General features: G+C 50.6%; 1 protein-coding gene across 11 annotated transcripts; it reads right to left on the bottom strand.

Annotated features, from left to right (window-relative positions):
• Positions 1 to 4,808: 4,808 nt before the first annotated feature.
• Positions 4,809 to 24,944, bottom strand: LOC101670141 (zinc finger protein 26). Of its 11 annotated transcripts, none has more exons than XM_045087718.1 (9): positions 24,748 to 24,944; positions 24,491 to 24,543; positions 22,458 to 22,569; positions 15,703 to 15,809; positions 15,432 to 15,549; positions 12,878 to 13,054; positions 12,438 to 12,564; positions 12,081 to 12,176; positions 4,809 to 6,862 (listed from the first exon to the last, which is right to left on the bottom strand). In XM_045087718.1, exons 7-9 carry the CDS (start codon positions 12,535 to 12,537, stop codon positions 5,511 to 5,513), a joined length of 1,548 nt encoding a protein of 515 aa, XP_044943653.1. In that variant the 5' UTR covers positions 12,538 to 12,564; positions 12,878 to 13,054; positions 15,432 to 15,549; positions 15,703 to 15,809; positions 22,458 to 22,569; positions 24,491 to 24,543; positions 24,748 to 24,944; the 3' UTR covers positions 4,809 to 5,510. The 11 variants fall into 11 exon arrangements, with proteins under 11 accessions (XP_044943653.1, XP_044943652.1, XP_044943656.1 ...); XM_045087717.1 differs by having other exon boundaries at positions 22,458 to 22,556; XM_045087721.1 differs by having other exon boundaries at positions 12,438 to 12,546; positions 22,458 to 22,556.
• Positions 24,945 to 25,461: the final 517 nt, after the last annotated feature.

The following is a 25,461-nucleotide window of genomic DNA, read 5'->3' as shown; positions in this document are numbered from 1 at the left end:
AGATCCTTATACTTTGCCCCAGTGTTAACATTTTGCAAAACTACAGCACATCACAGCCAGAATATTGACCTTAACACAGTCCACGCTACTTCTGCGGATTTCTCTGGTTTCACTTACACTCATGTTTGTGTGTGACGTTCTAGTCAGAGTTATCACCTGTGTGAGTTCATGTATCAACAGCCACAGTCATGACATTGACCCTTTCCCACAGCACAAGGCTTTTTTTTTTTTGGTACATTTTGTACTTTGATACTTTTGGAAATTGATTCATTTTATTAAATCCCATTTTGCAAAGTTCTGCTGGCACGTAGAAATAGAATTGATTTATATACATAGACCTGGTATCTGATGACCTTGCTAAATTCATTTTTTTCATTTAAGTATTTAGAAATGTTTTGATACTGATGAAAAGTCAAAAAAAATCACAGAATCACAGAATTGAAGAATTTACAGAAGAGGGAAGATTCCTAAATAAACTTTACCTATGTTCCCCAGATGTTAACATTTTTACCATGTCTGCTTTCCCTAGAAAAGAACATACTTCTGGAGATGCCTGGGTGGCTCAGTGGGTTGAGCCGCTGCCTTCGGCTCAGGTCATGATCTCAGGGTCCTGGGATCGAGTCCCGCATCGGGCTCTCTGCTCAGCGGGGAGCCTGCTTCCCTCTCTCTCTCTCTCTGCCTGCCTGCCTCTCTGCCTACCTGTAATCTCTCTCTGTCAAATAAATAAATAAAATCTTAAAAAAAAATTTGGATTGAATATCCAATTTCATGTATCTTTACTTAACCTTAAATTAAAAAACTTTATTTTAATTTTAGGCAAACTCTAGTCCCCACACAGGGCTCCCCTCTTTAGTTACCTTTAAACTGGACCAGTCTTTCATGACCTCGATATTTTAAAAAGTGCTGCCATTTTCATGCTCAATGACTCTCGGCCCATGTTTGTTAGATGTTTCCTCATGATTTAGATTCAGGTCATGCATTTTTCACGGGAATACTTCGGAAGTGGTGTCTTTCTCAGAGATCTGTATCAAGAGTTCCATATTTGTGTTAATAGTAGCAATTTTCTGGGATGCCTGGGTGGCTCAGTTGGTTGAGCAGCTGCCTTCGGCTCAGGTCATGATCCCAGCGTCCTGGGATCGAGTCCCACATCGGGCTCCTAGCTCAGCGGGGAGCCTGCTTCTCCCTCTGCCTCTGCCTGCCATTCTGTCTGCCTGTGCTTGCTCTCTCTCTCTCTCTCTCTGATAAATAAATAAAATTAAAAAAAAAAAATAGTAGCAATTTTCAGTGGGGCGCCCAGGTGGTTCAGTGGGTTAAGCCTCTGCCTTCAGCTCGGGTCATGATCTCAGGGTCCTGGGATCGAGCCCCACATCGGGCTCTCTGCTCAGCAGGGAGCCTGCTTCCCCCTCTCTCTCTCTGCCTGCCTCTCTGCCTGCTTATGGTCTGTCTGTCAAATAAATAAAATCTTTAAAAAAAAATAATAATAGCAATTTTCATTTTGATTGCTTAATTAAGGTGATAAATGCCAGATTTCTCTTTTGTAAAGTTCTTATTTTTTCCAATTGTAATTAATAAGTATCTCACAGGCAGATGTTTTAAGACTAATTAAATATTCCCTCATATGGGGCGCCTGGGTGGCTCAGTGGGTTAAGCCGCTGCCTTCGGTGCAGGTCATGATCTCGGGGTCCTGGGATCGAGTCCCGCATCGGGCTCTCTGCTCAGCAGGGAGCCTGCTTCCTCCTCTCTCTCTACCTGCATCTCTGCCTACTTGTGATCTCTGTCAAATAAATAAATAAATAAATCTTTAAAAAAAAAAATCCCTCATAAAATTCTCACCCGCCTAATTTTAATGTCCGTAGACAGTTCTTGCCTAAGACAAATACTACTGTGCTAGCTACCAAGTGGTGATTTTTCTAATTGTGTCTTCTTATGTATTAAGTGATATTTTACTTTATTTTTAAAAATATTTTATTAATTTGAAAGAAAAATCACAAGCAGCGGGGAGATGCAAAAGCAGAGGGAGAAACTCACTCCCCGGTGAGCAGGGAGTCTGATTCCATGACCCTGGGATCAAGACCTGAGCAGGAAAAAAAAAAAAAAAAAAAAGACGTCAACAGAAGGCAGATGCTAAATGACTGAGCCATGCAGGTGCCCCCCGCCCAATTTTTAAGATTTTATTTGACAGAGACACAGTGAGAGAGGGAACACAAGCAGGGGTGAGTGGAGGAGGGAGAAACAGTCTTTCCACAGAGCGGGAGCCCAATTCAGGGCTCGATCCGAGGACCCTGAGATCATGACCTGACCCTAAGGCAGAGGCTTAACCCACTGAGCCACCCAGACACCCCCAAATCTTCATTTTTTAAAAGACTTTATTTATCTATTTGACAGAGAGGAACAGCACAAGCAGGCAGAGCAGCAGGCAGAGAGGCAGAGGGAGAAGTAACCGCCTCCCCCCAAGCAGGGAACCCGACACGGGACTCGATCCCAGAACCCTGAGATCATGACCTGAGCTGAAGGCAGATGTTTAATGACTGACCCACCCAGGTGCCCTAAGTAAAATTTAAAAAGAACAAGCAGCAATTAAAAAAATTTTTTTTCTAATAAAGTGACAGAGAATTTGGCTAAACTGTCCTAGTGTTTTGTAAAACACTAACTTTTAATGAATTGAAACTTTTAGCTGCACAGATGTCTAAGCTGAGTGTTGACAACATGGCCTGACTTCCTGCTGCTCATAGTACAACTTGAGAGGACAGAGATAAACTGAAAAATGAATTGTTAAGAATAAAGGAAATCGATTTTGAGAATTTGAGATTCTCGGCTTCTCCGTGACTGTAAAACAATGAGAAACTCTGCTCTAGGAGAACAAGGGTGTGCCTTGTGAGTCCATCAAGCGTCTCAGCAGAAATGCTACCAACTGGACTGAAGGGGAGAGAGACTGTGAAGCAGCTCGTCGGCTGTCCAGGAAACGGGCCAACAGAGCTCTCCAGATGGGCACGTGGGTCATCCTTAAAGACAAAGGAAGAGCGACCCTGGGAGTAGAGCCACCTCCTCGGTCTCAGAGCGTGAAGCCATCTTTTCAAATTCCAGAGGCTTGTCCAGCATCCAGGGACGACGGGCACGGCCACCGCCCAGGTGGGCTCAGAGGACAAAGCACTGGGCCAAAGAGAATTACTCCCAGGCCTTAAAATCCAATGGAATTTGCCCTGTGAGGTTTTTAACTTGCGTGGGACTCCCAACCGTTTTTCCTGATTTCTCCCTTTTAGGACAGGGTGGTCTATTTCATGTCGGCCTCATCATTGGATCTTGGAAGCAGGTAACGGTCTGGTTTCACACATTCTGAAACAGAGAGGAATACTGGCCCGACGCCGCGTGCCCCATCTCACCCACAACTGATGTAGATGGTACTGAGAGACTTCAGAGTTGACCCCTGGGTGAATTAAGACTTCCGGGGGAGGGACGCCTGGGTGGCTCAGTTGGTTAAGCAGCTGCCTTCGGCTCAGGTCATGATCCCAGTGTCCTGGGATCGAGTCCCGCATCGGGCTCCTTGCTTGGCAGGGAGCCTGCTTCTCCCTCTGCCTCTGTCTGCCTGTGCTCACTCTCTCTCTCTCTCTCTCTGATAAATAAATAAAATCTTTAAAAAAAAAAAAAAAAAAAGACTTCCGGGGGAGTCGGGTGGGGAGAATGTATTCTGCTTGTGAAAAGGACATGGAGGGGGGAGCAAGAAGGCAAACTTACACATTGGATTATGTCCTTCAAAAAAGATTAGGGACATCTGGGCGGCTCAGTGGGTTAAGCGTCTGCCTTCGGCTCAGGTCGTGATCCGGGGTCCTGGGACCGAGCCCCGCATCCGGCTCCCTGCTCAGCGGGGAGCCTGCTTCTCCCTCTTCCTTTGCCCCTCCCCCTGCTCATGCTCCCTCTCTCTCTTGCAAATGAATAAATCTTAAAAAAAATAATTATTAAAGAGTCTAGACCAATACAGGCTCCTATAAGGGATTAGCAAGCACATGAAGTGGTGGCTGAATTCCGCAACGTCACAGAAAATGCTCTTCCTTGCTGGGTGTTCAAGGCCTCAAGTCTGATTGTTGTGATTAAGAGCTAACAGGACGAAAGTAGCCATCGCATCTCCTGTCCCCGATTTCCTCATAAATTAACTCTCCTATGGCAACAGCAGCCCTCAGTGTTCCCAGAATCTGATGATCAGGAGCCACAAGGTTCTTGGTGGAAACGAGCAATAACACTTCACACTCTGGGCTAAAGTTTCCACACTGTAAACAAGAATCTGATTTTCTTCTTGCCTCAGGAAAAAAGCCCTCTTTTGTGACTTACTCACTACTCCCAGCAGCAATTTACTAACTAAAGCCCTTCAGTGATATGAGATAGAAATTCACTCTCCTTAACTTGAGCAGAAAAAAACCATTTTTACTGAAGAGAGGCAGAAAATCAGATTCAAGGAGGGACCACACCCAGACTTAGTCTGGGAAACCAATCCAGCAGGACCTCTGAGCCGAGGCAAGAGTAAGTGAGGCCCACAGGTCCCCTCTGGTTCACAGGCTGAGTCAGAGACTCAGGATCGAGGAACGAGGCGCCCCGACCCGGCAGTGGGTCACCAGTAGCTGGCGGGACAGGCGCCGAGAGACACCAACCCGGGCACGCACACACCAGAGAGGCGCCCAGCCAGAGGAGACTAGGGAGCTCCCGCCAGTCAGCGGAGAACACACTCTGAAAGGCTAAAACAGTCTCTCCCTGCTCTTCACACAGCCCCGTGGTAACCGCCAGACCCACTCCCGCAGACTGCCGAGTAAGTAAACTCATTTGGGGAGCAGATTCGTTCCATTTATTAAATGCCACATCACCTTAGTTGCTAAGAAATAAAGAGACAAAACTGATATTTAGCATTTAATATGGAGAATATTAGGGGATGTTATTCCATAAGCTACCAAATATATGTATGACAAGTTACATTAAAAAATAAAATACCAAAATTTTTAAAAATGCTATTCAGTGTGACTTAGGAAAGTCACAGTAAATGTCCTTTAACCTTCAGAATATGTTCCTTGATGTTTTCCTGACCACTGCTTTATTTACATAGTAAAATAAAAAACAACTTTATACTCCATCCTGAAAAAACCTGGAATGGTTTTTCAAGTAGCTTCAAATCTGGAATATAACTCCCCACACATAACACATTTCCTATGGGAAAATGCTTTCCTGGTTTATTAAATTTGGGAAGTTTTTACGAATTTACGAATTCTCCGGATTTCATCTCTACCATGATGGCGCTGGCCTTCATAGTTACTCCTCATTCCTTCGTTCTCAGCTGCAGAGTCTCATGGGACTTAGTTCGAAAAGCTTCTGCCCCCACACTCCAAACACGATGGTCTCTCTCTGACTTGGCTGACAGGAGTGTATGTCCAGGACTTCCTGCTGCTGCATCCCATCTCCGTTATCACCGGAAGTCCCCTGAGGGTCAACATCCGTGACAAAGTTGCTAACATCTCCTTCATTCTAATTTCTCACTTGTGAGTTTTTCGATGTATACGAAGCCCTGAGTTCCAACAGAAGGATTTCCCACATTCAGAGCATTTCCAAGGCTTCTCTCCTGTGTGAACTCTCTGATGCTCACTGAGGGACGACTTCTGAGTGAAGGCCTTCCCACATTCACCACACTTGAAAGGTTTTTCTCCTGAGTGAGTTTTCTGGTGGATCTGAAGCGACGCCTTCCTGGGATAGGCTTTCTCACATTCGCTGCACTCGTAGGGTTTCTCCGTCGAGTGAGTCCTCTGGTGTATGATGAGCTGGGATTTCCCACAAAAGGCTCTCTCACAGAAGCTACACTCGTACGGCCTCTCTCCCGTGTGCGTCCTCCTGTGTATGACGAGGTATGACTTGCTGCTGAAAGCCTTCCCACACTCGCCGCACCCGTACGGCTTCTCGCCCGCGTGCGCTCTCAGATGTGCAGTGAGCTGCTCCTTCCGGCCGAAGGCCTTCCCGCATTCGCCGCACTGGTAAGGATTGTTTCCCGTGTGGATTCCCTGGTGGACGACGAGCTGCGTCTTCATGTTGAAGGCTTTCCCACAGTCGCTGCACTGATAGGGTTTCTCCCCTGTGTGCATTCGGATGTGAACCAGGAGGTAGGACTTACTCCTGAAGGCTTTCCCACACTCGCTGCATTTATGGGGCTTCACCCCCGTGTGCGTCCTCTGGTGTACGACGAATGGCGACTTCAAACTGAAGGCTTTCCCACACTCGCCACACTCGTACGGCTTCACGCCCGTGTGGCTTCGCTGGTGTAAAAGCAGCTGTGATTTCCAGCTGTAGGCTTTCCCACACTCGCTGCAGCCGTAAGGCTTCCCTCCCGTGTGAACTTCCTGATGGACGATGAGCTGGGACCTGAAGGAGAAGACCTTCCCGCACTCCCCGCAGGAGTAGGGCTTTTCTCCCGTGTGCACCCGCTGGTGAGCGTTCAGGTTGGACTTGGCACTGAACGCCCTTTCACACTTGGTGCACTCGTAAGGCCTCTCTCCCGTGTGAATTCTGAGATGCACAATCAGCTGGGATCTACAACGAAAAGCCTTCCCACATTCGTTACACACACAGTTTTTTTCTATACTATGAGCTCTCTGATGCTTGAGAAAATAGGATTCTTCATATCCGTGGAACTTGTCAGGGTTTTTTCTCAGACAGCTTTTGGCTGAAGCTGAGCTTTGGGTCAGCCGTCTTCCATGTGTGCTATACTTATGGATTCTCTGTCCTGAAGGAACACGGGTTCTGCTCAGACGACGTCTTCCAAACGCAGCACAAGCGAAACTTCTCTCAACGTATTCGAACTCGTCTTCATTTTCCTGGCCCCATTCTTTCCAACCTTCTAGGAAAAATAAATATATATGCATATATATTTTTTAATTGTCGATGTAGCTGATGTGGAATTAGAGAGCTACAGAACTGCCAAGTAATGAGCTTTTTTTTTCTAAATAACAGACCTCAGACACTGGTTCCAAAGAAATACTGGCCAAGCCCAGACGTGCCATGTATCCGAGCTTTGGAGCATGCAGAACCGCGTCAAACAAAATCCCATTACGGAAATGGATGGCAAATTAACAGTGATCAAAAGCGGTTTTTAAAACAGAAGCTTAGGGCCACCCGGGGGGCCTCAGTGTGCTGAGGCTGACTCTGGTTTTCAGCTCAGGTGAGTGGAGCCCACGTTGGGCTTGTGTTTGTGCCTGAGAGTCTCTCCCTCTGCTCCTTCCCACCGTCAACATCCCCACCATGCTCTCTCGCTGATAAAAAAAAAAGAAAAAGAAAAAAGAGAACAAGAGGCTTAAAAAAACTTAGCCTAGGGGCACATGGCGTGGTGGGGCTCAGTAGGTTAAGTGCCTGCCTTCAGCTCAGCTGAAGATCCAGGGGTCCTGGGATCAAGCCCCACATGGGGCTCCCTGCTCAGCGGGAAGCCTGCTTCTTCCTGCCCCTCTGCCTGCCGCTCCCCCTGCTTGTGCACTCTCTGTCAAATAAATAAATAAATCTTTAAAAAAATAAAAACAAAAAAAGAAGAAGAAAAACTCAGCTTGCACTTAGGAGCCAATACCATTAATCTTGTATCTGAATGTTATTATTATTACAGCAGCTTACTCAAAAAGTGAATTCAGAGGATACAGGGTAACCAGCGTGTAACATTCGGATAGGTACAATGAGACATTAGAAGTAAGACTGAATAAGCCATAGGAAAATTAGGGGCAAGAGCATTCCAAACAGATGGAAAAGCACATAAAAAGTTCTTGAGAAGGGGGCACCTGGGTGGCTCAGTGGGTTAAAGCCTCTGCCTTTGGCTCGGATCATGATCCCAGGGTCCTGGGATGGAGCCCCGCATCCTGCTCTCTACTCCGTGGGGAGCCTGCTTCCTCCTCTCTCTCTGCCTGCCTCTCTGCCTGCTTGTGATCTCTCTGTCAAATAAATAAAAGTAAAAATAATCTTTAATAAAAAGACAAAAGTTATTGAGAAGGGAACACCTGTTTGGCACAGTTAAGAAACAGAAAAAACGGGACACCTCACTGGCTCAGTCAGTGCAGACTGCAGCCTGTGAGTCCTGTTGTCAGGGTCATGAGTTCGAGCTCCACATTAGGTATGAAGCATACAAGTTTAAAAAAAGAAAAATATTGGGCACCTGGGTGGCTCAGTGGGTTAAGCCTCTGCCTTCGGCTCGGGTCATGATCTCAGGGTCCTGGGATCGAGTCCCGCATCGGGTTCTCTGCTCAGCGGGGAGCCTGCTTCCCTCTCTCTCTCTCTGCCTGCCTCTCTGCCTACTTGTGATCTGTCTCTATAAAATAAATAAATAAAATCTTTAAATAAATAAATAAATAAATAAAATCTTTAAAGAAAAGATAAAGAAAAATATTTTGAAAAAAGCCTGGGATAAATAAAACCCACTGAGTGAACAGAGTGAGGCAAGAACCAAATAGGCAGGCAACAAGTTTTCATCTTACCCAAAGAGTTTTAATTAGAGGACATCTTGATTCATGTTGTGCTTTTCTAGTTTTTTTTTTGTTTTTTTAAAGACTTTTAAAAATTTATTTATTTGACAGAAAGAAAGAGAGACAAGTAGGCAGAGACACAGGCAGAGGGAGAGGGAGAAGCAGGCTCCCCGCTGAGCAGAGAGCCGGAGGCGAGGCTCAATTCCACATCCCAGAGACCATGACCTGAGCCGAAGGTAGAGGCTTAACCCACTGAGCCACCCAGGCACCCCTTTTAGAGTTGTTGTTTTTTTTTTAAGATTTTATTTACTTATTTCTGAGAGAGAGAAAGAGCGCACACACACGAGCAGGGGGGAGGGGCAGAGGGAGAAGCAGGGTCTTCACTGAACAGGGAGCCCAATGCGGGGGTCGATCCCAGGGCCCTGAGATCATGACCTGAGTCGAAGGCAGAGGCTTTAACCCACTGAGTCACCCAGGCGCCCCTCGTGTTGTGCTTTCTAAAGATGTCTGGCTGTTATGTAGAAAACGATTAGAAGAAGGGCTGAGAGACGGACAAGAAAGCCCTTACAGTAGTGCGGGAAGGTCCTAGCGGTTTGGATTAAATTCCAGAGCTGAGCGCATGTGGCACGCATCTGGAGAGAACCAAGGAACTCTAAAGGACTAGTGAAGGGTGAGGAGAGCGAGGGGGAGCTTCAAGAACTCCAGATTTTAGGCTTGAGAAACAGGAGGTGCTGTTCTCTGAAAGAGAAAATGTTTGGAGGAAAAATGAAGGACTTTATTTGGGATCTGATACACTAGAGATCCCAGCAAATACCCAAATGGAGAGGAGACAGCACGTAGGCAGCAGACCGAAGTTCAGTGCTCAGGGAAAAGCAAGAGTCAACAACACGTAAAAGGTCTTAAACACCATGAATGACGAGACCTTCCAGGGAAGGTGAGCAGAGGACACGTGTGGCCGCATAAGGATGAGCCCAACAGGAACATGATGCTGAGTGTGAGGCCCGCAGGGCACCAGGAAAGACGCACTCGTCAGAGGACAGCCTCATCGTGTCACTACAGCTGTCCTGGGGGGCCACCAGGGGATCTCCTGCCTCCTGGGACCTCCCAATAAACCCTCTCTCCCCACTCATGTGGCAACAGTTCACATTATGGTTTGTGCCTCAAAGCAGGGCCTCTCAAGGACAGGGGTGAGAATACCAAGACCAGCGGCCAGAAGACTTCTCAGGCTTGAATATATGTTCAGACAACTTTCGGTAGTTGGTACTGGCTTCACAGAATTACTCGGAAAAAAAGAAGACAGACTGGAAGCTTGTTGGGTACTTTTTAAAAATAATGTATTTATTTACTTGAGAAAGAGAGACAGAGATAGCGAGAGAGAGCATGAGTGGGCAGGCAGAGGGAGAAGCGGACGCCCCACTGAGCAGCCCAAAGCCGGGTTTGATCCCAGGACCCTCGGGTCACCACCTGAGACAAAGGCAGCCCCTCAACCGACTGAGCCGCCCAGGCATCCCCGCTTGTTAGGTTCTGAAGGAAACCTAAGCCTGGTGGGACAAGAGCCTATGATTCTGTAGCCCCAAACACGCCCAAATCTGCACCAACAGACGGGACCATCTCCCTGAGCGTCACCTTATCCCTGGCCATGCAGGACAAAAAGAAAAGACTGGAGTGAAGAGGAAAGTATGCCAGTGTTAGGGCAGGAAGTCGTCTTTGACTTTCTTTGTGAACGAGGAGAGTGTGCGATGGGCCGGTGGGGGCCGCTACCGGCCTCCGCCCCTCTGCAGAGGAGCTTCCCTGACGGCTTCTGAACCCTTCGTGCTACTGCACGCAGAGACCAGGGGTCCGGTAACCCCACGTCCGTTCGGACCGTGCGGCCGCAGCCACTCCAGTCTGGAGGCACCACACGCGTCTCAAGAGATCCTGGGCTCGCAAGTGGACTCAGGCCCAGGACGAGAACACGTGCCGCCCCGGCCGGGAGGGGACGATGAGCGCACGCGGACACCCGCATTCCTGAAGCTGCGCAGGTGGAGAGAAGGGCCTGCGGACGGCACACTCCGAGGCAGGACTCACAGCGCGTGCCGCACAGCTACGGGAACTTCCTCCTTCCGTGCACCAGGCCTGGCCGGTGCCGACAGTCCCTGTGCTGCCCCAGGAGCCCTTCCCGCCTCGCGGCCAGCTCAGGCGCCGGCAGGTCAGCTGTAAGACAACGTGCCCGCAGGCTTCTGAGACCCCGTGGGGGACGGGTGAAAGGGAGTGTGGGGAAAGAAACGGGACTTATCCCTGAGTCCACGGTGTCCGTGTGTGACGCCTGGCAGGGAGGAACCCCCAGGACAAAGGAAAAGAAAAGCAGGGCATCCGGGGTGAGGAAAAGGCGGCATGGACCGCTGACATCACCAAGCGGCCTGCCCGGCTGCCGGAAGGAGGTCAGCTAGCTACCGCCGCACACACCTAGCACGCGGAGCCGAGCGGGAGGCTCCAGCAGCCCGCCCCGAGTGCAAGCCCAGAGCCGGGCCCCATCCCGGGACCCTGAGGTCATGACCTGAGCCGACATCAAGACTGAGCCACCAGGCGCTCCTGGCATCACTAAGCTTCTGAATTCGGCCGCTGTGCAGCGGCGTCCCGCGGGAGACAACGGTGACCTGAGACTATAAACTCCCGATTCCTACCTCCGGCTGAATCAGAACCTAAGACACGTTGTTTTCTCAGCCCGGCGACAGATGCTTATGAAAATAAACGCGGCGGGAACAGCTACGGAGAAGACCAAGAGCTCGAGCGCCCGCGCCCGAGAGAACAGCATCCGGTCGGGTGACACCGAGGGACAGGCGCTCCGAGGCCGGAACCGTGGCCAGGCCGCAGCGGTCCTAAGCCCCGCCGCAGCGGCGAGCCGGGAGCCGCGCGAGGAACCCGGGGAAGCCGGAGACGAAGAGCTCCTGGGAGCGAAGAGTGGGGCGGCCCGGGGCCCTCCGCGAGGAGTAACCCGCGGCACCGGAGCAGAGCGCCGAGGCCGAGGGCGCGGGGTGGGCGGTGGGGTGGTGGTCACCGCGGGGCGGGGGAACGCTCGGCGGAAGAGCCATCGGCGGCCGGCGGGAGGGAGGCGGGCGATGCGGGAAGAGCGCCTCTGCGGGGGGCAGTCCCCGCGCGCAACAGGGGGCGGGAACGCAGCGGGCGACCGTTTCCGAAGCGTCCGCGAAGGGCCCGAGAAAGCCAGAGTCTGACGTCGGTGGGAAGGAGGCAGCGCGGTCTGCGGCGCGCAGGGCGGAAGACGCGGCGTCGCCCCGCGGAGGCGAGCGGGGTCGGTGCAAGGGACGGGGACAGCGCGAGCCACGCGACGGCGGCGGCGACCAACTCCGGAGGCGCGGCCGGCTGACGCCGCCCGTGACCTCGCGAAGGAAAGCAAGGAACCCCGAAGGGACATCCTGGCAGAGCGCGGGTCGCACGGGCGCGCCGTCCGCTCAGGCCGCGGAGAGGACAGCGCAGGCGTGGGCCGAGCCCCGTCCTCCCCTTCCCTGAGCAGCGGCTCCGACCCCGCGGCCCCGGGTCCAAGGGCGGGGCCGCCGACCTTCCGCAGCCCTGCCGGAGCTCCACGCCCACAGCCCGGCTTCCTGGTCCCCGCGCACCCACCTGGACAGCTCGGACGGGAAACTCGGGCATTTATTATCCATGGCTCCTCTCCTTGCTCCAACTTGAAGATTAAATCGGGTTTGGTACCATGATACCCTGTTGGTGGAAAACCATAAAGGATGTGGGCCAGGCTGCTGGGCACTGCGGGGCCCAGAACTACACGCTGAAACTGCTCGCTCGCACGTGGCGGAAAGACCGCGGCGAGGACGAGGGCCATACAGGCGGCCGGAGTCTTTGCTCTCTGACGCTCAAGCCCATACCCGTGAAGTATTCCGGAGACCTCGGGACAGACCAACAAAAGAACAAGGGTGCCAATTCGAAACGCGCAGCCTGACATCGCAGAGAAGCCGCACTTACCCAAAGACACCAGGTGGCTATAGTTCTCCAGGATCACGTCCCTGTACAGGTACTTCTGCGTCGAGTCCAGCAACTGCCACTCTTCCCAGGTGAACTCCATAGATATATCCTTGAATGACAATAATTCCTGGAATAATATACATCCCATTCAATCGGATACAATCACGTTAGGTGACACGGAACAGATGTACAGTAACTGAGAAAGGAGAAATGTTCCTCCGGAATGGCTCCTGTGCCCAGGTCAGCACTGACTTCCAGAATGAAAACAAAACAAAACAAAAACCAGCACACCTGGGTGGCTCAGTCAGTTAAGCACCTGCCCTTGGCTCAGGTCACGATCACAGAACCCTGGGATGAGCCCTCTGCTGGGCTCCCTGCTCAGCCTGGAGCTGGCCTCTCCCTCTTCCCCCGACCCCCCCCCTGCTCATTCTCTCACTCACTCGCTCTTTAAAGGGAAAAACTTCTGAGCTTCCATGTGCCACATATTGTTTTTGGTCCTGAAGACTTCAGGATGAACACAACCAACTTCTGCCCTCAAGAAGCTTCCAGTCTTGGGATGCCTGGGTGGCTCAGTTGGTTGAGCATCTGCCTTCGGCTCAGGTCGTGATCTCGGGGTCCTGGGATGGAGCTCCATGTCAGGCTCCCTGTTCAGTGGGGAGTCTGGTTCTCTCTCCCCTGCCCCTCCCCATGCTCTTGTTCAGGGAACGTCTCAGAAAATAGAACAGAATGGAATAAGATGAAAAGAAGCTTCCAGTCTTATAGAGGGAAACAAACAACTATACAGGGAGACAAAACAGGTGTTGCAAGTCTTTGATTAAGAAAAAAATTATCGGGACGCCTGGGTGGCTCAGTTGGTTGGACGACTGCCTTCGGCTCAGGTCATGATCCCGGAGTCCCGGGATCGAGTCCCGCATCGGGCTCCCAGCTGCATGGGGAGTCTGCTTCTCCCTCTGACCTTCTCCTCGCTCATGCTCTCTCTCACTGTCTCTCTCTCAAATAAATAAATAAAATCTTTAAAAAAAAAAGAAAAGAAAAGAAAAGAAAAAAATTATCTTGGGGCGCCTGGGTGGCTCAGTGGGTTAAGCCTCTGCCTTCAGCTCAGATCATGATCTCAGGGCCCTGGAATCAAGCCCTGCATCGGGCTCTCTGCTCAGTGGGGAGCCTGCTTCCTCCTCTCTCTCTCTGCCTGCCTCTCTGCCTACTTGTGATCTCTGACTGTCAAATAAATAAATAAATAAAATCTTCTTTAAAATTTTAGAAAAAAATTATCCAGGATATATTTTGCCCAGAAATGGAGAGAACAATTCTAAACACATGGGACGGTGTGACTCTCTGAACTGTCATCTTGACAGGTGCTCAACCCACCTTGAGTCTTACACAGAGTGAGAACTTGGCACGATTAGAAAAAAAAATAAATTGGGTGCCTGGGTGGCTCAGTGGTTTAAGCCCCTGCCTTCGGCTCAGGTCATGATTTCAGGGTCCTGGGATCGAGTCCCACATCAGGCTCTCTGCTCAGTGGGGAGCCTGCTTCTCCCCATCTCTCTGTCTATCTCTCTGCCTACTTGTGATCTCTCTGTCAAATAAATAAATATATATATATTTTAAAAAAGAGGGGTGCCTGGGTGGCTCGGTGGGTTAAAGCCTCTGCCTTCAGCTCAGGTCATGATCTCAGGGTCCTGGGATTGAGTCCCGCATCAGGCTCTGTGCTCAGCAGGGAGCCTGCTTCCCTTCCTCTCTCTCTGCCTGCCTTTCTGCCTACTTGTGATCTCTCTGTCAAATAAATAAATAAAATCTTTAAAAAAGAAAGAAAGAAAGAAAAAATAAAAAAAATAAATAAATAAAGGCCAAACAGATAAACTCCTAGCCTTCTTTCGAGAAAATAAGGGGCCCATTACCCATTGCTGAGGTCGACCAGGGCTCACTCCCGCACAGACCCTGAGCCGGGACCCGTGCTACAGAGCTGCAGATGCCAGAGAGAGGGCGGGCCAGGCGCAGCAGTCCCTACCTCGAGTTGTGCGGCAGTTCTGTCTGTTCAACCTCTCAGTGAGGCTCCCGACAGCTCTGTGAACCTCCCAAAATGCTTGTAGTAAGTTCCTCTCCAGGGACCGAAAGAAAATCCTAACAAGCTACAGGTCCTCACGAGATCATTCAACAAGCATTTCTGAGGCACCGCCCATGGGCCAGGATTGTTCCACGTGCTGGGGGCTCAGCCATGGACATGGTCCCTGGACTTGGTGCGTTTCTGTCCTTGCAGGGGGAGGTGACAGTAAACACATAACCACCCAACAAGCAGGTGGTGACAGCACTCTACCAAGACTCAGGCAGGGTAAGGGGAGAGAGCCCAGGCAGGCAGGTGCAGGCGGATGGAGTGATCAGGAAGCGCTCTGGTAAGGGACTACCTGGGTAAAAACCCAACCGATGGGAGAATGATACCAAGGTTTGTGCAGAAGAGCCTTCCAGGAGGCATGAAAACTAAGGCCCAGGCCTTTGGGGCTCACAGCGTATGGTAAGGACTTGAGATTTCACTCCAAGTGAGGACAGGCCACCCCAAGGCCTCGAGCTCTGATTCCCACCCAAGGTCATTCCGACTGCTGTGGAGAACGGACGGTCCTGGATCTGGGGGCGATGGAGGCAGCTGGAGCCAGGGTGGGAAAACTGGAGTGATACGCAGTGGCTGGACTGCAGGCATCAGGTGAAGACAGAGCAGACAACATCTGACCGGAGATGACCGGCACACGGAGATGGACGTTGAGGAGGACAGCAAGGGTCCAGCGAAGTAAGACGCTGCCCTTTACCAAGGACGGGTGCCGGAGGGATGAGAAACGAGGGGAGTGAGGGCTGCAGAAGCAGCTGGACAGAAGTCCCTGAAGCAGGCCACTGGGGGAAGGGAGGGAACATGCGGGACAGCCATCTGGGTGTCCGCTGAGCCCACAGTCAGGAGGAACTGGTCTGTGTTCAGGGATTTCAGTAAACCAGGAATCTGGTATCTGTTACCCTCTGGGAACTTCTGAAGATGGAGGCTTCTGGAACATTCTGTAAAGGCAGCTGAGAAGTGAAGTAGAGATTCCTGGACTTAAGCACCCCTGATGGGCTCCTGACGCGACGGCACTGGCTGCAGACAGAGAGACCCAGGAGGGAAGAGACAGTGAGTGCAGTTCTGGGGGAGTCTGCCGAGGTAAGTGAGAGAATTATTCACGACATGGCCAAATAGCGTAAGGTCATGTCTCACGCCCTAAGCAACCGCCTGGTGCTGAGCACCACCCACCTGACAAGAGGAGCTTCTCTGGTCTAAGCACTGGGCTTCCCAACCCAGGAGGAGCCCCCACAGGACGTGAGAATGAAGGGACAAGCTCCCCATCTCTCCTCTGCAGCCTGTGTGGGGAAGAAGAGGAGGAGGAATTAAGAGTGTGGACTGGAGGCCCAAAGCCCAAAAGTGACCAGAACCTCATGAGTGCTCACTAAGACAACCCCAGTGGCCAAGGAACGGCAGAGTGGACAGCACGTCTGAGGCCGTGTTGTAGGGAAACGAGGCTGTGGCTTCCTGCATTCCGATCCCGCCCAGGCCACGCGTCAAATCAGCGACTTTTCAGCGGAGGAGAAACACGATCACACCATGTGATCGTGTAAAACCTTCAGGCAGATGCCACGAGAGTGAACATAGACCAAAGCGGCTGAGCACGGACACAGGATGGAAGAAGACAGTGAGGAAACTGCGAGGCTTAGTTTAAGCTTTTTACTGGATTGTGAACTTGATAAGCACAAAAATAAAATATAGAGACACCATTAAAAAATTTTTATTGGTCAAGAATGGTAAAGACGTGAAGAAATTAGAAATAGAAAACTATTAAGAGCATTGCTGAGAGAATCCATAAATCTAAGATAAAGATTTTTAAATACATGAGATTATAACACAGAGGCAGTTCTACTGTATGCAGCCAAGAACCACCCCGCGCGAAGTCACACGGCAAACCCGCAGGGAATCGGGGAGAATGGGGATGGGGCACGACACCTCTGTCAGCAACACGTAAGAAAGAACAGGAACCTATCAAACATAGTAGCAGTTTCCCATGTTAACTGTTTAAGAAATAATAAAAAGACAAGATACCACTTTACCTTGGAAAAGACCTGGTGTTTGGACATAAGAGGGGCTGCAGCTGATCATAAAGTGGTGGAAAGAGCGCTGTGTGAAGCCAGACAGAAGGCTCACACTGTTCCCTACCAAATCCATGGTGCTGAATTCACGTTTTTAAAGCAAACATGGTGGCAGACCTGAAGATATTTGTGCCAGGAGCGCCTGGGTGGCCCAGTGGGGTAAGCCTCTGCCTTTGGCTCGAGTTATTATCTCAGGGTCCTGGGATCTACCCCCGCATCGGGCTCTCTGCTCGGCGGAGAGCCTGCTTCCTCCTCTCTCCCTCTCTGCCTGCCTCTCTGCCTGCCTCTCTGCCTGCTTGTGATCTCTGTCAAATAAATACATAAAATCTTAAAAATAAAAAAACAAAATTTATTCCAACAAATTTTAAAACTTAGAAGAAATAGAAATTCTTTAAGAAAGTAGAAAGGGGGGCGCCTGGGTGGCTCAGTGGGTTAAGCCGCTGCCTTCGACTCAGGTCATGATCTCAGGGTCCTGGGATTGAGTCCCGCGTCGGGCTCTCTGCTCAGCAGGGAGCCTGCTTCCTTCTCTCTCTCTGCCTGCCTCTCTGCCTACCTGTGATCTCTGTCTGTCAAATAAATAAATAAAATCTTTAAAAAAAAAATCTTTAAAGAAAGTAGAAAGAACCCAAGTTGGCCCAGAAGGAAGTAAAAAAAGCAAGACTGACTAATCCATGATGAGAAAGCACACAGAAGTACAACCGAAGGGACACCCTCCGGTCCAGAGAGGCCGCGCGCCCACACTGCACCTGACAGTAAGTTCTACCGACATCGCAGGGACATCAAATTCCCATCACGTCTCCCCCGACGAGGTGCCCAGAAGCCACAGGATGCCCTACGGCGCATGGCACAGACTTGCACAACCTCCCAGACAAACCAGGCAACTACAGCACGAACTGCGGTCTTACTCATTTACCATTAACTTTGATCAAATTATCCGGATAAAAATACTGAGTACAAGCCCTGCACACACATACGGAGCAAACTGTGACAAAAAAATTTCTCTAAAAAATTAAAGCATGATCCAAAATTAACAACAACAAAAACACAAAAAAACCCATCTATGAAATAAGCCACATCAGTGCGCAGCAGAGAACAGCCAACCAGTCATCTCATTGGATGAAACAAAGCAATGCGGTGAAACTCAACCCTTCTAAAAACCCCAGCTCTTCCCAGGTGAGTCAAGTGCTGGGTGTTTCTGTCGCTGGGGGCATCCGTCCAGCCTGAGAACAGGCAGGGGAGCCTCTGATGCCCCAAGGACAGCGGGCTTTCCTTCTGGTACGTGTGGGGAGGCTGGTGAGCACAGGAGCTGGGCTGGCCTGGCGGACGGATTCTCCCAGTCTCAAGGCACTGAGGGCGCAAAGAACTGTATAGAGGAGCCTGCAGTCACCGTCCACACCCTTACCGATGAGACTGCAGGTGGAGGCACCACAATAAAGTGGCACCCTGGCGCCTGTTTGACGACATCATCAGTCATCTCCCTATCTGCGTGGCAGAGGAAAGGGGAAACACTCTGGTGGAAGGTAACACTGAGCTTTGGTCTCTGTGGCTGTACCAACGTAGGTATAAAATAGAAACTTGTGAGACATGTGAAGAGGCAAGAAAACAAGACTGAGAAATCCAAGGAAAAAGCACACAACACAGACTCACAGATGACCCAGAAGTTAGCAGACACACTAGAAACAACTGTCATGAGACTTACTATTACAAATACTTAAAAGTATAGAAGTATACAATAGATTGAAAGGAAACTAGAAATTTATTTTTAAAAACCTAAGGAGACACTGAGAAATAAAGACTGGATATCATATTAAGCGAGCCCCAGCATGACGGCTGAGTACAGGACACCCATCCTTGGGAAGATGCTCCAAGAGAAGGGGACAAACCACCGCTGGCCTGTGCTGATGGGGCACAGAGCCGTTTCAGCGCATCGGGAAAGTGTCTGGTCGTGTTCACCGAACTTAAACACACACACACGCATCACTCCTAGACATACGCCAAGTCTGTGCCCTTGGGAATGTCTGGCACTGAGACTTCTGTGCCGGTCACGTGGGGACAGAGCTGCTGGGGCTCTCCGAACCGGCAGAGGCCAAGGACGCTGCTCAGCGTCCTGCGATGTACAAGACAATCCTCCACAGCGAAGAGTAACTCAGTCCACAACGTCAACAGTGCTGAGGCCAAGAAGTCCTGGTGTTTGCCCAACAGAAACAAGAACTGATGTCCCTCAAAAGTCATGTACAAAAAAAAAAGTCGTGTACAAAAAAAAAGTCGTGTACAAAATGTTTATACCAGTGTTACTCGTAACAGCCAATAACTGGACGCAGCCCAATCCTGGGGATGACTGCGTCTGTGCCAACACCAGAATACAGATAAATTGCAACAAAACACTCATACAACAGAGTCTATCATACAACTTGGACGTCAGTCACAAACTATGCTAAGAGAAGCCAGATACTTTACTGTAAAATTCCAATTATGTTAAGTTAAAAAGGCAAAATTAGTGATGTTGCAACAGGAGTAAAAAAGTATAAATAAAGCAGTGAGGCCTGGGGGTGGGGGGAGTGGCGACAGGGAGAGAAATGGAACCTGCTAGACCACTGGAATTCTTGACACTGATCTGCCTTCAGCACACGCTCCGATTCTGTGGTGTGAGAGAATATTTGGTCAGTCAGATGTCCAAAACGTTTCTCGTATGTATTCGGTCTTCATCCATGGTTTTCTGGTTCAGAGCTCCTAAAACCCTTGGAATTCCTTAAGTGTGATCACGGTATCTTTTGTTATGTTAATGATGCAACCTCTGGAAAGCCCCAAGAGGTACCCCACCAAAGGGCAGCTGGTTCCCAACAGAGTGTCCCCCATCTCTGGGTACAGTGACAAAATGAATTCTCAGACAACCTGCTGGTGTCCAAGAACTGCGTGATGCTGTGTGTAGGGAAACTGCACCCCCAACCCTCTTGCTGGAATTGGGTCCAGGAACCTAAAAGAATATAAACACTCTACTTAAGGTTTATGCATTTTACTATTATTTAGAACTCAATTAAGTTTTTAAAAAGCCAAAAGAAGCTACAAATGGATATATATGTAAAAAATCGTCACAGATACAACTACAAATGTATTTTTTTGCATGGGGAAAAACAGAAACAACGTTACATAGTCTGAAACCCATTTATGTAATAACCCAAACAAACCAAACATTTTAAGGATATAAACGGCTGTAGGGGCACCTGGGTGGCTCAGTGAGTTAAGCCTATGCTTTGGGGTCAGGTCGTGGTCTTCGGGTCCTGGGATCAAGTCCCACATCAGGCTCTCTGCTTGGCAGGGAGCCTGCTTCTCTTTATCTGCCTCTCTGCCCACTTGTGATCTCTCTCTCTCTGTCAAATAAATAAATAAATAAATATCTTAAAAAAAAAAAAAAAAAGACTTAACTGTGTTCTAAGAGAATGCAGAAAAGTATCATATATGTCACCAAAAATTAAAAGAGATAGGAATATATCCATACATGTGCAGAGCTGTTCATGGTTTCAAAGTCTGTAACAGTGACAAGATCAACAACCTAAATTTCCACCAACAAGACAATACCTAAATAAGAATATGGTACATTCATCTTACAGAGACATTTTCAAACTGTAGAATAATTATATACAGAATGATGCAATTCATAAAAACAAAACTTTTCCGGGGCGCCTGGGTGGCTCAGTGGGTTAAAGCATCTGCCTTCAGCTCAGGTCATGATCTCGGGGTCCAGGATTGAGCCCCGCGTCATGCTCTCTGCTCAGCCGGGAGCCTGCTTCCTCCTTTCTCTCTGCCTGCCTCTCTACCTACATGTGATCTCTCTCTCTGTCAAATAGATAAATAAAACCTTAAAAGAAAATTATAAAAATAAACTTTTCCAATGTTTAATTAAGCACACCTAAAATTCCACACCATCACTATAATATTCATAAATAATTTTAATTAGTTATTTTTAAAAATTTAAATGTATTTGTGTCTCAAAAGAATACAAAATTTCAGCAGATCAAAAGCTGAGGCCTGAGAGCAGGAAGCACGAAGCCCTAGTGGCTACCAGCTGTGGGACCCAGGAGGCAAGTCCACGGGCTTAAATGCCCATCAGTGGAGAAACAGTTCAATAAGATGTGGCCCATTCGCCCTGCAGGATCATAAAATGGAGCTATTATAAAAGGAAACGCCCATCCATACGTATTGCCATAAAGAAACTAAAATAAATGTAAAAGAAATGGCAAACTACACAATTCATAGAAGAGAACGAAACATAAAATCTTATTTCCTGTAGAAACAATCTGGACAGAAACCCCCAAGCTACTGACTACCTCTTTTCCAAACTTTTAGGTTTTTTTTTAAACTTTAAGCAGGCTCCATGCCAATTTGGGGCTCATAACCCTGAGATCGGGAGCCTGCTACTGATATTAGAGGAAGGAAATGATAACCAAATGGCTTTGGCTGCGTTACTTAGAATCCCGTTTTCCGAAAGGCCATTAAAAGTCTTTATATTAAAGAGGAAAAGCAGTAAGGCCATCTCCATACGAAGAGGCAAAACCGCCACCAGGGCACACGGTCATACACGCAAAACGTAGAGAAAGACAATGGGAAAGGTCCATCAGAAACCATGGCTGGCGATCTTTTCTGGGGAGCAGAACAGGGGGTGAGGCACTGTGACACGGACACATTCGTGTGGACAAAAGTGAGAGGGACGGGAAAGAGAGGAGGAGGAAGAGGAGAAGGAACGGAGGGAGGGAGGGAGCGCTGGGGAGAGAGCGTGCGGCGCATGCGCGAGAGCGGCCGGGGGAGAGAGCGTGCGGCGCGTGCGCGAGAGCCGGCCGGGGAAGAGAGCGTGCGGCGCGTGCGCGAGAGCGGCCGGGGGAGAGAGCGTGCGGCGCGTGCGCGAGAGCGGCGGGGGAGAGCGTGCGGCGCGTGCGCGAGAGCGGCGGGGGGAGAGAGCGTGCGGCGCGTGCGCGAGAGCGGCCGGGGGAGAGAGCGTGCGGCGCGTGCGCGAGAGCGGCCGGGGGAGAGAGCGTGCGGCGCGTGCGCGAGAGCGGCCGGGGGAGAGAGCGTGCGGCGCAGGCGCGAGAGCGGGCCGGCAGAGATGAGGCGATGCAGGCTGGAACAATGAACAAGGGAGGAAGGTTAGAGCGGAATGTGCGCGCACACACACATGCACACGCGCACACACACAGGTTAGAGCGGAATGTGCGCGCGCACACACATGCACACGCGCACACACACACACACAGAGAAAGTGATAGAGCAAATATGCTAAAATGTTGACAATTCTGGGTAAAGAGGTTTTTTATACCACAGTGCACAGGAGTAATTTTTTTTTTTTAAAGATTCCATACGTTCACCCATCATTTGACACAGAGAGAGCACAGGCAGGGCGAGGGGCAGAGAGCCTGATGTGGGGCTCAATGCCAGGAACCCAGGACCACGACCCAAGCCAAAGGCAGACACTTAATGAACTGAGCCACCCAGGTACCGCTGCACAAGAGTTTTTTATACCATTCTTGTGATTTCTCTAGTTTCAAAATTCTTTCGAGATGAAGTAAAATTAAAAACTCCTAGGGCCTTCCAGTATGAGCCTTCCCCTACTTCAAGGGCTCTGCTGGTCTGGCCCGGCTGCCGGGCCCTCCCTCTCCACTCCCGCCACAGGCTTTCTCTCCGCGAGAGGCGGCTGCAGCTTGCTTGGAATACAACCCTAGAAATAAAAGTCTGGAAGGCTCCCTCCGCCACCACCCCCAGCATCCCATGATCGTCAAGTCGTCACTCAGGTGCTAAGTAAATGTCGCCTCAAGCAAGGGTGCCAATCTAAGCAAAGCAGCCACTCAGTCGCTCTCTTCCCCGTGCTTCAACACTCACGTCTCTGTCTGTTTACGATGCTCCTCTGGTATGTCTGACCATCTCCCATACCCAGCATGGGGTCATGGACCCTGTCAATCTTGTCCGTCCCAACATGCCCTAGAAAAATTACCTGGTGTAATAATCAATTAACGTTTGTTAAATTAACATGTGCACTCAAAAACAAGGAAACGCTATTCACATTAAAATGTAAGAGGCATAGGGCCACCGGCGTGGCTCAGTCGGTTAAGCGTCTGCCCTTGGCACAGGTCATGATCCCACGGTCCTGGGATTCAGCCCACAGTAGGGCTCACTGTTCAGTAAGGAGCCTGCTTCTCCCTCTCCCACTGCCTGCTGCTCCCCTAGCTTGTTCTCTATCAAAAAAAGTATTTTTAAAAAACAGAAAATGTAAGCGGCATTAAGAGCGCAACTCTGAAGATACTGCCTTGTTTGAATCCTAGCTCTGCAACCCTAGTCTCCTCGGATCCTTTACGAATTTGGGGTCATGGTCAGGCTTCCCAGTTTCCTCACCTGTAAAGTGGGGACATACTTGCCCCATAAGGTCATGAGACTTTAACAACTTCATACACATGAAATGCCTAGCTAAGGATGGTACCCACTAATACTATCCAACAGTTTTAAAGTCTTCGTTTAGTCTGTTTACTTACTTATTCTTCATGAGGTATGACTCTGCTCACTTCCTTCATCTTTATTTATTGCTACTGTAAATACAATGTTTTCTCTCACTGTATTTTTTATATGGTTTTAAGAATAAAAATATCCAAAAAAAAGAATAAAAATATCCCAGGGCACCTGGCCAGCTCAGTTAGAGCATGCCAGTCTTCATCTCGGGATTGTAAGTTCAAGTCCCACACTGGGCATAGAGATTACTTAAGAAAAGAAAATAATGAAAAGACCCTTCATTTTAAGGTTAATTATCTGACTCATGTCACTCTGTGAACTGCCTTGTTCTGGCACCCATACTCTTCTTGTCACACCTGAAGCATCATACCACCTAAAAAATGTCTTTACTGTCACTAATCATTTCTTTACATTCCACCGTCCACAGCCTTATGCAATCCAGTTTGCAACAACGCCATCACCTCTCAGGAAGTGACCATTCCGGCATTCTTTCTGGTACGGAAAAATTGCTTAAAACATAAATATGCAAAGCACCGGGGCGGCTCAATCCTTAAGTGCCTGCGGTGGACGCAGGTCATGATCTCGGGGTCCTGGGACTGAGTGCCAAGTGGGGATCCCCGGCTCGGCAGGGAGTCTGCCTCTCCTTCCCTCTCTGCCTCGGCCCCTGCTAGCATGCGCTCTTTCACTTGCTCTAATAAATAAAATCTTTAAAAAAAAAAAGACTTATAAATACCCAAGTCCAAGAAATACTGTTTGTCTCATGAAATAATTCTCTGAGGGATTTCATGTCACGGCTTTTATGAAGTTCCCTTTGCTCAAGTTTGCAGGGAAAAGCCACCCTCCACACTTACACCTCTCTTGCACCCCAGGCCTTGCGCACCGCGTCGTTCCTTGTCTTTGCCACAAACCCTCCACTTCTCAGAGCTCTATTCCCTCACACCTGAGCCTCCACTCGCGTAGGAACCTTTAATCTGGGTATTTGCAGGTGAGAACTCCCACCTGAGCTGCAGACTCGGTGCAGGTGCCGCAAAGCCAACGCCTACACAGCTGCGCCCTTGTCCTGGGCGCCTCTCCTAACAGTGCTCCCGGGGGGTGCATCGGCACCCGTGCAAGAGGTCGGGAGCGCAGCCATCCCCTGCTGACCCCGCCCCGCTGGCACAGCCCCGCCGGTCCACCGCCCGCCCCCGCTCCAGAACTGCTCCTTCCTGCTTCCTTAACAAGGGCCCTCCCTATCCTCAGGGTTCAGGGTCCGCGGCGGGTGCAGAAACCAGGGGCGTTTCTGGAGATCAGAAACGGGGAAGGAAGCGGGGGGGGGGGGCACGCGAGTTCGGGCGCGGCGGCGACGGCGCAGAGACGGCGGTGCCGGCCCGCAGCGCCCCGTCAGCGTTTAAAGACGAGAGCACCCCACTTACCCAACACGACGCCGTCCGGAACGTGCCGGCCATCCCGCGCTGTTCCCTGCAGGCTGCGGAGCAGAGGACCGAACCGTGAGGGTCTCCCTGCGGGCCTCATCCGCGCCCTCCCACGGGGGACCTCCCGCCCCACGGAGGGAGGGCCCGGGCGGAGTCCCTCACAGGGACACGGCCTCCGCGCCCGGACACGAGCAGTCGGAGCGGCCCGACACGGAGACCCCGAGTCCAGGCTGGCCCCGACCACGCCCCAGACCTACCGTGGGGGCTCAGCCGGCCCAGCTGCTGGTCTGCACAGGACGCTCCGGGCGGGGGCTCACTCTGTCCCTCCGCCCGGTCCGCAGCCACAGAAATTCCGAAGTCCCCGGGCCCGCTCGGCCCACGAACGCCCAGGCGGAAACAGCCCTGGAGGCGCGCACCCCACGACCGCGGCGGGTGCGGCGCAGAGGAAGTGCGTCATGCGCCGAGGCAGCCGAGGGACGGCGCCCAAAGAAAACTACACCTCCCAGAATCCTCTGCGCGGGGGCCTGCGGCCCGCCGGGATTCCCGGGAAGGCTGACCTGCACCGACGCGCGGAGACTCGAGGGACCCACAGCTCGGGGCCAGGCGCCGCACGCGGCCTCTCGTCCCCTCCGTCGGGCCTCGCCGCACTCCAGCCGCAGTGCCAGGGCGAACATGCTGAGGCCTGAGGTCAAGCAATACGGGGGTCCGATCCCCAGGCTCGCAAGGCCACAAGCTGCAGGCCACAGGGTCACACGACGGCCCTGCACAGCAGGGCACTGGCCGATGCAGTCAGCGCCGCGTCCAGGAGACCCTGCGGTAGACGGAAAGACACCGAAGACAGGAACGTACTGCCGGTCCAAAGTAGATCAAACAATTCTCTTATTACGATGCAATGAAACTCTAAATAACACGAGTTTAGAAGTCTTATCTGCCTGAACATCTTTTTTCCAAACAGCGTTTTTTTCCTTTAA

The sequence above is a fragment of the Mustela putorius genome, unplaced genomic scaffold (assembly GCF_011764305.1).
Source record: "Mustela putorius furo isolate JIRA1106 unplaced genomic scaffold, ASM1176430v1.1 tig00001433_pilon_pilon_pilon, whole genome shotgun sequence".
Classification (NCBI taxonomy): Eukaryota; Metazoa; Chordata; class Mammalia; order Carnivora; family Mustelidae; genus Mustela; species Mustela putorius.
The sequence above is the reverse complement of the archived record's forward strand: the minus strand, read 5'-3'. Positions and strand labels throughout refer to the sequence as shown.